This window comes from Alligator sinensis, unplaced genomic scaffold (assembly GCF_000455745.1).
Source record: "Alligator sinensis unplaced genomic scaffold, ASM45574v1 scaffold280_1, whole genome shotgun sequence".
Lineage (NCBI taxonomy): Eukaryota > Metazoa > Chordata > Crocodylia > Alligatoridae > Alligator > Alligator sinensis.
In genome coordinates, this window is record NW_005841835.1 from 1,414,952 (window position 1) to 1,431,810 (window position 16,859).

At 42.5% G+C, this 16,859-nt stretch overlaps 1 protein-coding gene across 4 annotated transcripts in view; it reads right to left on the reverse strand.

Annotated features, from left to right (window-relative positions):
* Positions 1 to 16,859, reverse strand: part of YLPM1 (YLP motif containing 1) — a 94,728-nt gene that overhangs the window by 27,173 nt on the left and 50,696 nt on the right. Inside the window, exons 20-22 of one of the 4 annotated variants that reach the window (XM_025200884.1) lie at positions 13,001 to 13,131; positions 5,462 to 5,642; positions 4,445 to 5,085 (exon numbers count right to left, since the gene is read on the reverse strand). The exons of 1 other annotated variant lie outside the window; for it this stretch is intronic. In XM_025200884.1, the coding sequence (XP_025056669.1) occupies positions 5,496 to 5,642; positions 13,001 to 13,131 (278 nt within the window). In that variant the 3' untranslated portion in view covers positions 4,445 to 5,085; positions 5,462 to 5,495. Of the gene's footprint in view, positions 1 to 4,444; positions 5,086 to 5,461; positions 5,643 to 13,000; positions 13,132 to 16,859 lie in introns of those variants that run through there. 2 more of the 4 variants (XM_025200888.1, XM_025200898.1) reach the window with 2 other exon arrangements.

The following is a 16,859-nucleotide window of genomic DNA, read 5'->3' on the forward strand; positions in this document are numbered from 1 at the left end:
AAGCTATGGCTGACCTTGCTGGCTACGGTCTGGCATTCGTGGCTCATGTTCATCTTGGAGTTGGTAATGACTCAAAGATCCCTTTCCGCCTCTGTGCCTTCAAGAAAGGAACTCCCCAGCCTGTATGTATGCTGTGGATTCCTTCTCCCAAGGTGCAGCACCCTGCATTTATCTATGTTGAACCCCATCCTATTCTCATCTGCCCACTTTTGTAGTCTAAATTTATTTGCAGCCTCTCTCTCAAGTGTGTCCACCTCACCCATCTTAGTGTCATCAGCAAATTTGGACAGCGTGCTTTCCACCCCCTCGTCCAAGTCGCTGATGAAGATGTTAAACAGTGTGGGCCCGAGGACCGAGCCCTGGGGTACCCCACTGCTCACATCTCGCCAGGCTGAGTACAACCCGTCTACCACTACTCTCTGGGTGCGCCCCATCAGCCAATGTTTTACCCATCCAACTGTGTAGGCACCAATGCCACAGTTGCTTAATTTATTGATGAGGATGGGGTGAGAGACAGTGTCAAAGGCCTTCTTAAAGTCTAGAAAGACTACGTCCACAGCGACACCATCATCCAAGGATTTAGTTATTTGGTCATAAAAGGTAATCAGGTTGGTCAGGCAGGACCTGCCTTTGATGAACCCATGTTGATTGCCCCTAAGCATGATCTTCCCTGCAGGCCCCCCACAGATGTGCTCCTTGATGATTATCTCCAAGATCTTCCCGAGCACTGAGGTGAGGCTTAAATCAATGCAGATGAACTCTTCTTAGCACTAAAAAGAACAAGTAAACAACCCAAACAGTAAAGCTGGTATGGGATTCTCTGAGACTTAAGTTCTTGTACCACATCTCATTGGCAGTCCTTTGATGCAAGTTCTTTGAGGCAGCCTTCCAGGAAATGAAGCCATTGGTGAGTCTGTAGATGATAGAGGCAGCTGATATGAGATCTGCATTGCATGTTTGACTGCAGATGTGGCAAATATTTTCAGGAAGCAGTAGATCCTGGTAATGCTGAATGACAGTTTTTTCCCTTGGTATCTCTCACCTATCTGCCTCCACAGTGAAGTAAGTTTACTTGAAATGACTGATGCCTTGTACATCACAGTGCTGTTGGGGACAATTCAATGCTAGAGTCTTCCAGGTGATGTTAATATTACATTTCTTCAGATTGGCCTTCAAGACTTCTTTGAATTTCTTTTTTTTTGCACACCTCTAGAGCAGTGATCATCAGTGAGTTGGGAGTACATGACCTGTTTCAGAAGCTGGTTATCAGGTTTCCTTATGACATGTCCTGTCCAACACAGCTGGTGCTGTATAAATATAGATTCAATTCTGGTGGTGGTTGCTTAAGCCAGAATGCTGGGATTTATTCTTCTGTCCTTCAAACTGATATGACAGATTTTGCAAAGACTTCACTAATGGTGATGTTCCAAAGCTTTCAGGCATTTCCAATACACTGTCCAAGTTTCATGCCCATACAGTGAGGTAGGGATCACAACAGCTTGGTAGACCAGAAGTTTGGTTTGGGTCCTGATCATTGAAGACATGATTTAATAAATGTCCAAAGGCAGCACTAGCAGATTTTATCTGTTGGTGAATACTATTTATTGTCTATGTTTATTTTTTGGGAAAGGTGGCTAGGCAGGAAGGGAAAACACTCAACATTCTCCAAGAATTGTCCTCTAATTATAATATGTGGATGAGCAGCTGGCTGGTTTGGGGTGGGTTAGTGAAGTACTCTACAGCTAGTAAAGTAGTAACTGGTTACTGGTAATTTATTAAAAGTTAATGAGGTTTTCTTGAATAAAATAATCTAAAATGGCTTAAATGACAAAACATTTCTTTACCACCCAGAACCACATGTAGGAAAGAAACGTCAAGTAAAACAATTTTTTAGCTTTTCATAAATAGAGCTATATCCTGCTTTGTGGGAAACTGCATGATCCTTGCCACCAAAGAAGATGGTTCTATTGTTCTTGAAGAATAGATTTAAAAGAAATTAAAGTGCTAGACAGGGGGAGCCAACCCGCAGCTCTTCAGAAGTTAATATACATCTCCTTGAATCATTGCACAAGCACACAGTGACCAGTTTCAGTTTGGCAGCTGGTCACCGTGTGCTTGTGCAAAGATTTAAGGAGACACATATGAACTTCTGAAGAGCCGCATGTGGTTCTGGAGCTGCAGGTTGGCCACCCCTGTGCTAGAAGGTCGAGTGATCTTCAGGAGCCAATGACACATAGGAAAAACAAAGGGTTCTTCAGCAGCCAGTTTTGCTGAAGATGCAAGTTACTATATTCTGCACTGGTTGCTGGTTTTTTCAAGCTGGATATTTTCAAACTTTTCCTTTTGCATTCCAATAGTCCAATCGGGATTTAAGAAAGTATGTCCAAAGTCATCAATCTGAGAAAATGGGCTGCATTCCCATAGCTAGCCATAGTGGTAGAAGGCTTTTTTTTTTTTTTTTTTTTTTTACATCCAAGGCTATGAAGATCTAGTGTCAGGGAAGAATGTAGCCTCAGCAACCATATACAGATATTGAATAGGACAGGAAAGGGAAAGGAACTGTTCTGTATTCTACAGCTAGCAGCACTGGTGGCAGAATAGTAGTTACACACTAACCACAATCCTCTAGATATGGACTTACAAGCAGGGAAGTTCTGATGCTAGTTCTGATTCTGCCAGCAGTGGTGATGAACTGTTCCAAGTGCGCAGTTATTTCGTTCTCTGAAGGACTGGAGTATACAGATCCTGTTGAAACCTGTAGTTCTGGTATGATGTAGGTTTAAGAGTATTTTCTGCCTGATTTGCTTTGCATCAATCTTTCAGGCTGATCTTCCAGATGCTCAAATTAAATGGAACACAGATGGCAAAGATGATAAAATGAACCTGATGCACTGTAGGTACTACTAAAAACAAGCATCACTGGGGCTGCAAGAAAAACTTCAGCATAGTCTGACCATGCTGGCAAACACTTTGCAACAGTATACCTTCATAACCAAACACCTGCCATCAATTGGTACTAATCTATGCTCTTCTTGTAAATTTTCATCCTCCATCCTGCCCCCCTCCTCTCCCCATCACACCAGACAGAAAACAAGTGCAGCTGACCAAACATTCTGTGTCACTTCTTCTACATATGCTGACCACAGAAGCAAAACCAATGTAGTCTCCATGGGTGCTCTCTCTCCAATTCTGCTCTCAAATGCATGAAAACAGAGAAGTCAGCAAGATATCCCTTGCCATACTCCCTTCACCTCAAACTCTTTCATGTTCCAGAAGCATTATTACTTAACGTGGGATGGAAAAGTTTGAAAGAACTTGACTCAAATGTATTATGAAGGACAGAAGACAACACATTGGTACTGCAGTTTCTTTATAGGCAAAAAGAAAACATCACTTGGTGGACTGAAAGTCCTGCTAACTACTTTTGCAACAAAATGAGATACAAACTTTTGAAGGAAGGTTTCACTGATATCCCTAAGGGTCTTCTGCTTCCTTGGTAACGATAGCTTTCTTATTGGCAATACCAACATTAGGACAGTTCAAAGAGAATACTCTGCAATATTTGAAAAAAGAATGTAAACGCTGTTGTATAATGGAATGTATACATGGATACATTTGTTACATTCTGGTGTAAAAGGACTGCATTCAAGAAGTTTTATTTTCTTGTATTTAAAAATTGAGGACACAACATCATTTCTGTTACGCACACTGAAAAGACATTTCAATCATGTATAATTAATAAAACTGAGAAATTTTCCATAAATGGAAATATATTATAACTATACAAAATATGGATCTTCTGTAAGGTACCAAAGGCCTTATGAGTACTGATTGCCTAATGAACTTAGAAGCAATTTGTAATATAATCATCACCAGAAAACAACAAAAGGAATGCAGAAGAACCCTTCAGGATTTTACTTTAACTACAGATGTACAGAAATTTTTCAATCATTCACCATTAACTCAAACAAAATTCTTCAGACAATCTTCTGCCTCTTTTCCTACAACTCCTAACAGAAGCTCTTGTTAGAAGAGCCAAAAGGAAAAAAGTGATATATTCAATTTGTTCATTGGTACATCTGTGATGCTGGTGTGTGTGGTGACACAAACAACAACTCCTACAGCATTCTTCCCATTATGGACAACTTATCCATCTTTTAGATCAAGAAAAGTTGATTTTGCAAGGGAACTGATGAGAAGCCATGTTAACTCCACAACACAATGTAACCAAAAGGGAATTTCTGTACTCCCGTTCAGATGGCTTCCCATTTCTTGGTTTTATGCCAGTATTTTAGGCTAAGAATATTTTTCACACCTTATATTACTACTTGCAGTATTTCAGTATTCCAGAATAAAATTAAAATGCAAAAGCAGCAAGAGAAATGTAAAAGTCAGAAAGAACTTTAAAAAGCAGATTCCTTCCAAGCTGAAAGAAAAGATATACAATTATTAGAAACTGATAAGGACCAAAGGCCTGAAAAAGAGGTGATTCCCAAAAGGAGGGCAGATGATAAACCTCCTGGAGGCCAAAGCCATGGCATACTCTGGAATACAAGAATGATGTTACTTCCAAATGATGACGAATTTTAACGTTTGCCAACACACAAAGACAGACCATATCCAAAATGTAAAACAAACGCCAAGAAAAAGGCCCACGCTGTTTGGTTCACAAAGCTCATTGGGTTTATAGTGAAAGTTTATTAATCTGCTTCCTACTACAATAAGCTACAAGGTACATACAGTATAAAACGAGAACGGCCACAAAGCAAAGGTGAAAGACATTCTGTGACAGTACAGTGGAGGAAACATTGTCTAATCCTTCCACCCTACCCCATGCATAGCAGCTAAAACTACTGACCCACCCCTCCCCCCCTCCAAAAAATATTAAAAAGAAAACTGTCTCTCTCGCTTAAGTACAGCGGGAATTTGTTTTTTGGGGTCACCAGTAATCATTGCCAACATTTCAAGAAACTTGCAGAAACTAAAGTAATGAAAGAAACTAAAACAATTGTGAAGGTGGGAGTGACAAAATCCACACAGGATGCCCAGGTCACTCCTTGTTTAGTTCTCCTCAAAGCAAATGGCCTGTAAAGAAAAGAAAAGTCTGTTACACCTAGCAGTGTAGTAAATAAAATGGTCTGAGTTCAAATACAATATTTAAAACTCAGACTTAGAAGAACTAGGCACACAGTTGACAGAAATTGTCTGGTTTTCTTCATAATGTACCCTTAGATTTATTACTGACAATACTTGGAGTTCTTGAAGACTGGTGCCTTCTTTCCCTCAATCTTTAGATCCACATAGAAGATTATACATCAAGCAATTGTACACAATTGACAAATCTATGAATTATACAAGGCTTGAAACAAAAATATCTGGAGAGACCCTAGCAACATGTGTCCTTTAGCCTTACTTTCACCTTTCAAAAATCAACAATTCTGTAAAAAAACTGAACACTTACCTTAAAGGTACAAAAAATCCAGTTAATAACTGCCTCAAATATATTTGGTGCGGTTGAGGGCTCTTTCAGCAAGATGACCACTTTCATCTGTAATCTTCTCCCAATCTGTTTGTCCAACCACAAATCCAATGGCCCTCTTCCTATCTGCATCCTTCTTTTCTTCTAGGTCTGCCCAACGCACCTATAAGAAACATATTGTCAGCAGGGCAACCCCTGAAGAAACAACACTGTGATAACTACTAGAGCTCCCCCAATCAGACTAGAGTACAAGGAAAATTCTAACCTCCAAGCAACTGTTTTATAAGAGTACACTGAAAAAGTATCTTGGTTGATACTGATAGCCTATTATTAACCAGCCATATCAGCCGACACTGATCTAATAACCGATTTACAGGAGTGCAGGCAGGCAGTGTGAAGAGCAGCACCCTGTAGTTAAGACTGTGGAGGGGCATGGGCATGAGGGAGGGAAGGGGCATGGGGGGGTAGGGGGAGCCAGAGTGAGGCAGGGAAGGAGTGGGGCAGGGGCTGGTGTTTGGGGTGTTGCCCAGCCAGGGCAGTAAATGGGACCTGGGGCCAGGGCAGGTGGTAAATGGGACCTGGGGCTGGCGCAGATGGCTTGTCCAGGGAATCAGCGTCCAGGCACTTAAAAATGGCAGCGAGGGTACTTGAACTAAAGCTTGTCAAATAAGCTTTGGGTCAAGCACTGCAGCAATCCTTTTTAAGCGCACAGATACTTTTAACCGGAGTGGAGCTGAGCGGGGCAAAGGCAGATGCAGGTTGCTCGCTGTGGGCTCTGCCCTGCTGCCCGCTGCCTTTGCCCTGGGGGTCCTGCATCGGCCATGGGTCCCCAGCCTGACAGCGAAGGGCACAACTCGCTGCCCCCACTGCTGCTGGGTAGGGGACGCATGGCTGATACAGAGACCCCAGGGCAAAGGCATCAGAGTGGAAAGCCCTGAGAGACCACAGTGGGCAGCCTGCATCCACCCGCATGCACGCACGCATGCACCATACCTCCCCCAGGTTGTGCAGCAGTGGGGAGCTGCCTCCCCACTTCCACTGAGCCCCCTGGACAAGCCACCCACAGCTCCATCCTGTTCCCTGCCCTGACCCCAGGTTCCATTCACCAACCTGGCTGGGCAGCACCCTCAGCCTCTGCCCCACTCCCTCCCTCACCACGGGGGCCTCGATCTACACTCCCATGCCTCTTCCCCTCCACAGATTTACCTGCAAGGCACTGCTCTCCACACTGCCTGGCTGCATTCCTAGCTGTGGGCACGTGTGTGGTTGTGCGCATGCATGTGGCTTCCGGAGGCCCCATCCAGAAGGTATACTACACTTATCAGCTACACTGGCCAAAAAAAGCCCATAGCTGATAATGTTAATTTTCCTTTTATGGGTGCTGATATGATATGGCACCAATATATCAGTGCACCTCTACTATTTTAATCCTCAGATTTAAGACTTAACCATTTTCTCAAGGGAAAAGATAGAAGTTACATAAACTGAGTCATTTAAAAGCGAAGGCCCTGAACATACCACGGAGTAGAGAACATGGATTAGGACAGGAGTAGCCAAACTGTGACAAATGACACAAGGGGCACAGGCAGCCACTGTGTGTGGCACATGGCAGATTGGGGAGGGGACAGACAAAAAACAGAGCTGCAGATCTGGCAGAGAGCATATCACAGGAGGCAGAAACTAGAGCAGCATATCAGGCAGGGAAGCGGAGTGGAATGGCACTTTAGGAGGGTGCAGGACAAATTTGTGGCACATCTGCTAAAAATGCTGGCTACCAATGGACTAGATCAGGGGTTCTTAAACTTTTTGATACAGTGACAAGGGGGTTGCAAGCTTCTCTTCCCTCCCTAGAAGTGGCAGTGCAGGGGGTAGGGCTGCCCAAGTCTGGCCGGTTGACGAGTGGGGAGCAAGGGGGGCCCTAGCGGCCAGCCGGCTGGACTTGGGTGTGGAGAAGTGGCGTGGAGTTGGCAGCGGCAGCACGGAGTGCTCAATGGCAGCAGTGTCCCCGCCCATCATGCCACCCCTTTTAAGTAGGGAAGAGAATTTGCAACCTCCTTTTAAGTTGCTGGGGTGCTGCGACCCACAGTTTGAGAACCCCTGGAATAGATGATTATGCTTTTACCACTTTAACACCTAAAATTCTGTTATTCAGAGCATCGTGTCCTTTTATTCCTTTATTTAAAACGGGAAAGAAGAATATGACTGGATGCTAGTCCTCAAAGAAAAAGCAAGAGGAAGACAAAACACTATCGAAAGGCATTATTCTGTATGGCAGGATTAGGGGATCCTGGAAGAAAGCCACAATGGACAATAATGCTTTTGCAAGAAAGAGTTACAACATATTTATTATTTCTTGATCCCCTCTACATATGCAGGTCAAGGCACAATTGGATCTAATGCATGATCCACAAAATCGGCCCACTGCCACACTACGTGCATGGCAGGAGGCACGATTGTTGTTGGACTGAGCATTAGATCCAATTGCACCTTATTGATGGTGCAGGGGGAGCCTGATTCTGGGCTCCCCCTGTATCAGCAAGAAGCAGGCTCCCAACTGCTTGCATTTTCCCAACTGCAAACTGCCTGCCTGTGCAAATTAAAACTGGACAAAAATCAGCTATAAAGTTATTACATATTTTCAAGCAACACTTTTACAGCTGCTTGAACCTTTTTAAGGCATGAAAATTAAATTTGCAAGTGTAACCAGTCTAAATTAATTGCACAATTAACAAGGTAATTGCGCAATAGATATAACATGTAGAGGAGGCCTTAGTGTTTGTCACTGGAGTACAAAAAACTTTTGTTTCTGTCTGAAATATAGTGACAGCCATCACAATATCATATATAATCTTTTTCTCTTTGTTTCCCTTAATTACATACTGAAAACATTTAAAACCAGACTGGACAAAATACAAGGAACAATTCTGTGCTAAATGAGGCAACTGGTCTTTTCTATCTCTGACTTCTGTGATATCTTTCTGGATGAACCTTTTTACTAAGTCATTTAAGTCACTAAACCTATGGACAAAGTTAAACACTTTAGAAAGCGAGAAAGATCTGCCAGTCAGGAACCAGCACAAGCTCTTACATTGTAATTGAAACATTTGCATGCTCCTGTAGTGATGCAAATGAGCTAAATCACTGTATAAAACCAGATTCAATTTGCAATTACTTGTATTACTACAGGAATGTACAGCTATAATAATTTCATTGAACCAACTTATAATTATACCTCGTTTCAGGAGTGGGCAAAATACAGCCCAAGGGCTGGATCTGGCAGCCCAACCGATCGGATCCAGCCTGAGGGCAGGTGCCTGCCAACTTACTGGATCCAGCCCATGGAAGTTCCTACGGCGCTCCTGCCCAGGGCACCCTGCGTCAGGCTCCCACCCACACCTGCTGAGGGCCCTGGCCCTGTCAGTGCATACCTCTTCCCAGAGGGGCTGCTCCTTGTGAGGCTTCAGCCACCCAGATACTACTTGGCTCCTCTCTGCCTCCAGCAGCTCCTCCTCCTCCTCTGTCCCTGCTACACTGCTCCAGGTGGTGGGGGGGGCAGAGAGGCAACTCCTGCACTAGCTCATAGGGCACCACCTTCTGGCCGCTCACAATTGCACCAGTTCGGTGGAGTGGGTGGCCAGAAGCTGGAATCCCACTTGCTGGGGCAGGAGCCGCCCAGCCGCAGCTTCTCTCCTGCATGAAGCAGTGCAGCAGGGACAGGAGGAGGAGGAGCCGCTGGAGGCAGGAGGATCCAAGAAGCACCTGGGTGGCTGCAAACCCACTGGAAAGATGTGTGTGCTGGCCAGGGCTGGCAGGTGCACAGGCAGAAGTGCAGCTGGGGCTCAGCTCCATGTGGAAGGGAAGTGGGAGGGGGTGGACCGCACCTGCAACTGAACTGTCTGAGTAAGCTCTGCTGTATGCACCCCTTACCTCCCTCTCCTTCCCACCACCTCCAGTGGGCTCCAAAAGACCTAGTGCCCAGGCAGCCTCCCCCGCCCCGGACACCTCATTCCCCCACATACTCCCTCCCACCCCATACAATCTATAAGAGTAAGATTATTTTGAGCTATGATGCAAATCGCCTCTCAAAAAAACGTGGACAAAAATATTTTTTGAAATAAAATTAAAACATGTTATAGCAGACATAGTTTTTAGTATACGATTCATTTTTATCTATTATTTGTTAAAATCATATCTTCTGAAAGATTGAGTGCAAGCAGCTCTCAACAGCTCACCAAAACTCACTGAGTGGCCCTCCAGCCAAAATAATTGCCCACCCCTGCTTTATCTATACACTTTTGATGCCTGTCTATATTCTCAAAGTGCTAAATTCCTCATTCATATACTTGTTACTGCCTTCATAAATGCAGTTTCCTTTAAGCCATTAAGTTACTCATATCCCTCATCTCCGACCTGTTTAGACTTCTGCGGGTGCATGCATGCAAATATTGAATAGGGGAGACAAAGGCAACTAATGGTTTTGTAACCATGGGACCTAGTAGGAAAGTCAGGATATCACAGGTACAGCGGCCGCATGGGAAGGAGTGCTTTCCTACCTCCTGATGACTTATTATTGGCCTGTAATTCCAGTATATTCAGTTCTCCAGATGGAGCCACTAGCTCAAGACATTTCAATTCTATTAGCCCAGTACAAAAGGAACAGTTTTTACCATTTATTTCCATACCAACTGATTTTCATAAAACGGTTGTTTTATAAAATTAAAATGTGATTAATAAACTTAAAAATTATTACCATGTAAAATACAGTAGAGACCCTATTTGGGATGGTATGAGGGAACTAGTGAGGTTGTAGGACAAGGAGACCTGTTAACCATCAGTACTCTCTCCCACCACAATATTCATTCACATACACCAGGGGTGGCCAAACTTCCTAACTCTTCTTGCCACAATGCAAATTCTTGACAAGTTTCAGGATGCAAACTTGAGACTTAAGAATAACTGAGATGCACCAAGGGCCCTAGGTTCAAGTAGTTTGTCATTAAATGACTTATTGGAATAAATGAGCAAGAAGTGAATAAAGTCAAATAAAGAAAATAACAATACACAGAATCATAGAAAATGAGGGTTGGAAGGGACCTCAGGAGCTCATCTAGTCCAACCCTCTGCTCAGAGCAGGACCATCCCCCAACTAGATTATCCCAGGCAAAGCTCTGTCTAACAAGGTCTTAAATTCCTCCAACAATGGAGATTCTACAACCTCGCTGGGTAGCATGTTTCAGTGCTTTACTACCCTCCTAGTGAGAAAGTTTTTCCTAATATCTAACCTAAATTCCCCTTGCTGCAACTTGAGGCCATTGCTTCTTATTCTGTCATCTGCCATCACTGAGAACAGTCTAGCTCCATTCCCTTTGTAACCATCCTTCAGGTAGTTGAAGGCTGTTATTAAATCCCCACCTCAGTCTTCTCTTCTCCAGACTAAGGAACCAAGTAAGTAAAGTGATAGAGAAAAAATATGTTTTTATTGAACTACTACTCTTTCTCTAGGATCCACATTTAAATTGCCCGACAGCCACATGCAGATCATGAGCCATGGTTTGGCCACTCCTGATGTATTAAGATCTCTTAAAGTCCCAGGAGTCGATGGTCCATTGCAACCAAACTGCGCTCTTTCAAACCATAGAAAACTCACAAGGTGAAATCTGTGGTCCTCTCTTCTGAACTGATTTCTCCTTTGACTTACTGTGTACAGATCCTTTTGCCCATCACCCATCTTCTAACCCCTCCCTAATTCAAAAGCTCCAAATTATTTAATGTCTTTTCACTACCCATCAACTACTGCTATCCTCCCCATCACGTTCTTGCTCTCCTGCCCAAGATTCCATACCTCCAATTCTCCCATATTAAAACTCCCCCTGCAACTCACTCACTCACTCACTCACATCTCAACACTCTTCCAAAAAATTAGTTTCCCTAAAACAAAGGTTGATATGGAAATGCAACTGGAAATGCAACTGAGCAACATGGTCATTAGTATTAAGGCAGAGATTCTCAACTGTTTCAGAGCCAGGCCACACCCTCAATAACTTCTGAATGCAGTGGCACCCTCAGTTGAGGACCACTAAAGTGCTCAACTTACCTCAGTGGGTCTCAACAAGGTGTTGCTGCTGCCACAAGCTAAAACTACTTTGTGCATCTTTTCCACAGCCAGACCAGGAAGGACTGTGGCATGTGTGCACACTCCTCCTGCATTAGGGTTCTTTGATAACCCAACAGCAGACAGGATAGCTGGCTTATGTTGCAGTCCTTCCGGGTCCAACCTCACATGGCATCTCCTGGAAACAGAGGTAAGTGGGACAAGGGAGGAGAAGAGGCAAACTGGGAATGGCTACAGCACAAACAAACTCTTCTGCCTGCTTTGGCGGGATCAAAGAACCTTAATGCAGGAGGAGCGTGCATGCATGCCACAGACCTGCATTTAAGGCAGTTTTACATGGCTGCCACAGTGGTAGTGGCAGTAGCTCCTCCAGTACAGCATTCCTGAGTTGTCTTGTGGCACCCCAGGGTGCCTCAACAACCCAGCTGAGAATCACTGCATTAAAGATATCTGTCACCAGGAAGTCTAATGTTAATACCCAAACCAACCTCAATTTATACCGCACAACTCCAAACTAACTACCACCTCAAAAGCAAACAACTTTCCAGTGTTAACACATAACCAAACAATAATGTGACCATCCCATTTTTCCCATCCCTTCTGAAACGCCCTAACTGTAGTCTCATATTATTCTAGTGCAGGAGGACTCAGCAGCTGTGTAGCCTGCAAGCTATTCTTAAGCCTCCCGCTTTTCCACTCCAATTTGTCCTGGAGCACTATGGGACTCTGAAGGACCTATGGATCTTCTGTGTTTGTGCACAAGTAACAGAAACTGAAATGCTTTAAAACAGTATTTTTTCCCCAAGGGGTACTATTTTGGAGTGCTTCAGCTGCTTTGAGGACATTTCAAAGTCCATTTACTCTTGTACAGGTGGCTCTTTGAAGTGCTTCAAAGATGCTTGAAATATTTAATTTGTTACTTCACCCTTAAACTGAACCTTTCTGAATTTTTAAAAACTCTGTGCGGTTTCTTCCAAAGCCTAAATTATAAAAATATTAGACAAACCTTAACAGAACAAATGTACTAGTCTCCTCCATCACAACCCTAACTATTTATCAAAACCTTTGATCCTCCATAAAGCATACATAAAACACAGAACATTCACCCTCCATTGTGAATTCTCCTAAAAAATGTGAATTTTTAGTCTCTCTCTTTGTGCTCAAATTCTATGACACACACTATTAATCTTTGCAGTTTTCAATGCCTTTTTTATCATGCCAAATCTACATGCCTAGAAGACCTTGTTCTCAAGAACATTCTGATACAGTCTAATGGCATAGCAAATGAATGCAAGGAGTCTCTGGCAGTATTATATTCAGGGAAAATTAATAAACGGTAAAGGCTGTGTTCCATGAAGATTGACAAATCAGTCCATTAGAAAGATGAAGCCACTATTGGAATTTATTACCCTCTTTTTGCCAGGTTCAGAAGCACGGGTGTCATAATCATCTGGAAGCTGAAGATAATCCTCCATTCTGCTGGCAATTGCTTCCCAGTCACGTTTCCTCTTAGCGCCAGTCCGCAAGCCATCCAGCTTGTCTGAGAACAAACATAGAGCCTCAGGGTTAAGAGAGAAAATTTGTGTAATAGTGACACAAACAAGATGAGAGAGGGAACACTTTCTGTATCTCAGAGCAGCAGAACTGGCACATCCAAGTTATCTTGATGGGTGAATGATCAGAGGTGAAAAACTAGAGAAGACTCACCCCCATTTCAAACTTTTATTTATCTTTCACATTAATTTTATAGTAGTAACACTGAGTAGGTGTATAAAGGAGAAAAACTTATCTTCCTGGATGTTCACATCACTTAAGAGCCCATGCTCAGAAGAAACAATACAGCAACTCAAAGCTGCTCAAGGAACTATGCAGTGCCATCTATTTTGTCACTTAACACAACATTAACATTACAAATGTCTTTCCAAGTATTAAGTATAATATTGTGTGAAACCTAACTTAACATATTGTATCAGGGACTCCATGGTGACCAAATAATTAAACCTACTAAAGATTGCATGCTAAGCAGTTTTTGAGAAACTGCTTTTATGGAAGAAAAACTTTAAGACTGGAGAAAGCCTCAGGATTTCTTTATGGTGAGAGATGCCAGTCACAAATGAATGCTTTAGAAGTAAGTTTGTCTGATGGTCACAGTTGTTATCTGTTGCTTATTGAACCAGGGTGACCAACTTGAGATGAAACAATGACCCCATTCATTGGGTTATAAGAACTTTCCCTTTTTGGCCATTTTCTCAACGAATTATCATTAAACTTCTTGGTAGTTTCCAGAAGAAGTCCAGTGCCCCTTTTCTGTTGGTGTTTACTCACTGCTTCAATAAAGCTACATAAAAGTATATGTAGAGGGAATTTTAAAGGTTATTTGATATTCGCTGTAAACTGCTGCTGGTCATGTCAGTGATACCAACTCAGAAGTCACTAAATGTTATTAAAAGTAGCCACCAAAAGACCTATGAAATTAATTCAAATATAACACATCCTAGTTGCTGGGCAGCAAAAGATTACCATCTAAAATGTGCATCCAAAGAGGTTCAGTTTAGAGATAAGGTTTGCTTTACTTAAAATGGCATATAGCAGAGTAGCAGTGAAGGTAATGGAAGACCAAGGGATACGAGTGACTTTTGTACACTGAAGTAAAACTTAAACTCAGTAAATTGATTCCTGGCATTCAATTCTAAAAGCATTCAAGTATCATTTGACCCCTGCAGAATCTTTTTCATCCAAGCAAAGCATTTTGGAATGCCCTCCTCAACGGCACCAAGATAAAAATCAAAACAGAACAATGGCAATCTGCTTTCTTGACTAATTGTTCCAGTACTCATTTTAATTTTGTTATTTTTATTTCATGTTAAACATGCTAAAGTTGGACTACAGCTCCATAAAGAACTACCACCTCCCTCCAGGAAAAACTCCAGATGCAGTTTTTGTGTTTTTTTTAAATATGTATTGCTCATGCAGAAAAGGACTTCCAAAATATCTAACATTATTCACAACATAATCAACAAGGACGATTCCTACTACAATGGTCTCTGAAGTAAACAGCAGTGAAGTGAGCAACATACAATTTATGAACATTAAACCTCTTTTAAACAGAAAGGTGCAGCTCTCCATTAAGGCACTTGCATACGGATTCTTTTCCTCTGGGAATAAGACTTTTCGGTTTGAAAGAGCAAACTCTCCCTTCACTTGTGTACTACAAGAGTTGCAAACTGTGCCTGAAAATTTGTGAACTCCGATCTAAAAAGGGAGTTACGGACAGGGCCTTCTGTTCTGGATTTAATTATCATTTAAAAAGGTTGATTTTCAAGTGTAATTTCCTTTTGTATTTGAAGTCAGATACGCTTCCAGGAGATCTGCTTTCCATCCATACTGTTGTGCTTCAAGGTGCATCTAGATGTGCCAAAAGCAGACATTTTATGACATCCTCAAAGACCTACCACACTTGGCATATTATTTCAGAAGGGCTATTTGGCATGAGCCAAGGTGTCTCAAGGTTGTAAAATGAAGCCTGTGATTGTGTGTAACATGTTGTAAAATGTTTTGCACCCAAGTTTATAACAAATTTGTAACAGACAAGTTTGTAATATGAAGCCTGTGATGGTGATTATGGAAGGAAACAGTTATTTTGCATTACACTTCAAGAATTTTGCCATTTACAGTTTTGAATATAACACATATAGCAGCATCCTTATAAATCTGTAAAACCTCTTAAAAACTCACCTTCATTATTTTTATTATAAAAGCATTTGAAACTAGTAAACAACTTTTTGTTTTTCAAATAAAAGGTTGTAATTTTCATGTTTTGAATAATAATAATAATTAATGACCTGAGTGACATGTTATTTGCATCCTAAAGCGAAGCTGAACTTTGGCAATGAAATTTCAAATATAACATGGGATATTTCCTCTTCTGTGAGATTTTAACAACGCACTATTAAACCACACCTTGAAAGGCACTATTTATACTCAAAAGAGACAATTTTACCTTTGTCAAAACAGAAGGCTTTCTCCATTTCTGTAAACTGAAAACGGAAGAAAGTGGTATACAAATATAAAGGGGAATACTGAGATTACAATGGTTATACTTCAAACAGAAGTACTGTTCTGAATGTATTTAGAACACATCAAGAAAATGTTAAACAGTATGTAGACACCAAGTATTCAGAAGGCAAATACTAAGCAGAGTAAATATTTGAGAGCTAAAGCAAGAATCCTGGGGCGAGTTTTCAGTGTGCTTGGTGACTGTCACAAACATTCAGTCAAAAAGCTCAACATTTCAAAACTTCTCTCACACATCATGGCCAATAAAATCATGTTGTACTTTATTCAGAATAATATTTACTGAGAAATATAAATAAAAATAGAAAGCACAACAGGATATGTAATTGCAAAGAAGTTTAGGTGAACTAATCCATCAAAGAACAGATTCTGTCTTCAAACCTTTACACCCCTGTAATAAGCCTTAAGGTTGAGGAGGACCGGGTTAGAGTGCTTCTGGAGGGGCTGGACGTGTTCAAGTCAGCAGGTCCAGATGCTCTCCACCCCAGGGTGTTGAGGGAGCTAGCAGGGGTTATTGCTGGGCCCTTGGCATGGCTTTTCGAGCACTCGTGGTGCTCGGGCCAGGTGCCAGATGATTGGAAGATAGCCAATGTGGTCCCCATCTTTAAGAAAGGGAGGAGGGAGGACCCAGGCAACTATAGGCTCATCAGTCTTACCTCAATCCTGGGGAAACTCTTTGAGAAGATCATCAAGGAGCACATCTGTGATGGGCCGGCATCGGGGATGATGCTCAAGGGCAACCAGCACGGTTTCATTAGGGGCAGGTCATGTCAGACCAACCTGATTGCCTTTTACGATCAGGTCACAAAAGCATTGGATGCAGGTGTCGCCATGAATGTAGTCTTTCTGGACTTCAGCAAGGCCTTTGACACTATCAACCACCCCATCCATCCTCATTAAAAAACTGGGCAACTGTGGCACTGATGCCTACAGAGTCAGATGGATTGCAAATTGGCTGAAGGGTCGTACTCAGAGGGTGGTGGTGGATGGGTCATATTTGACCTGGGGGGAAGTCGGCAGCGGAGTCCCCCAGGGCTCGGTCCTTGGGCCCGCACTGTTCAATTTCTTTACCAGTGATTTGGACGACGGGGTGAAAAGCAACCTGTTCAAATTTTCTGATGATACCAAGATTTGGGGTGAGGTGGGCACGCTAGTAGGGAGGGAAAGACTGCAGCAAGACCTGGATAGGTTGCA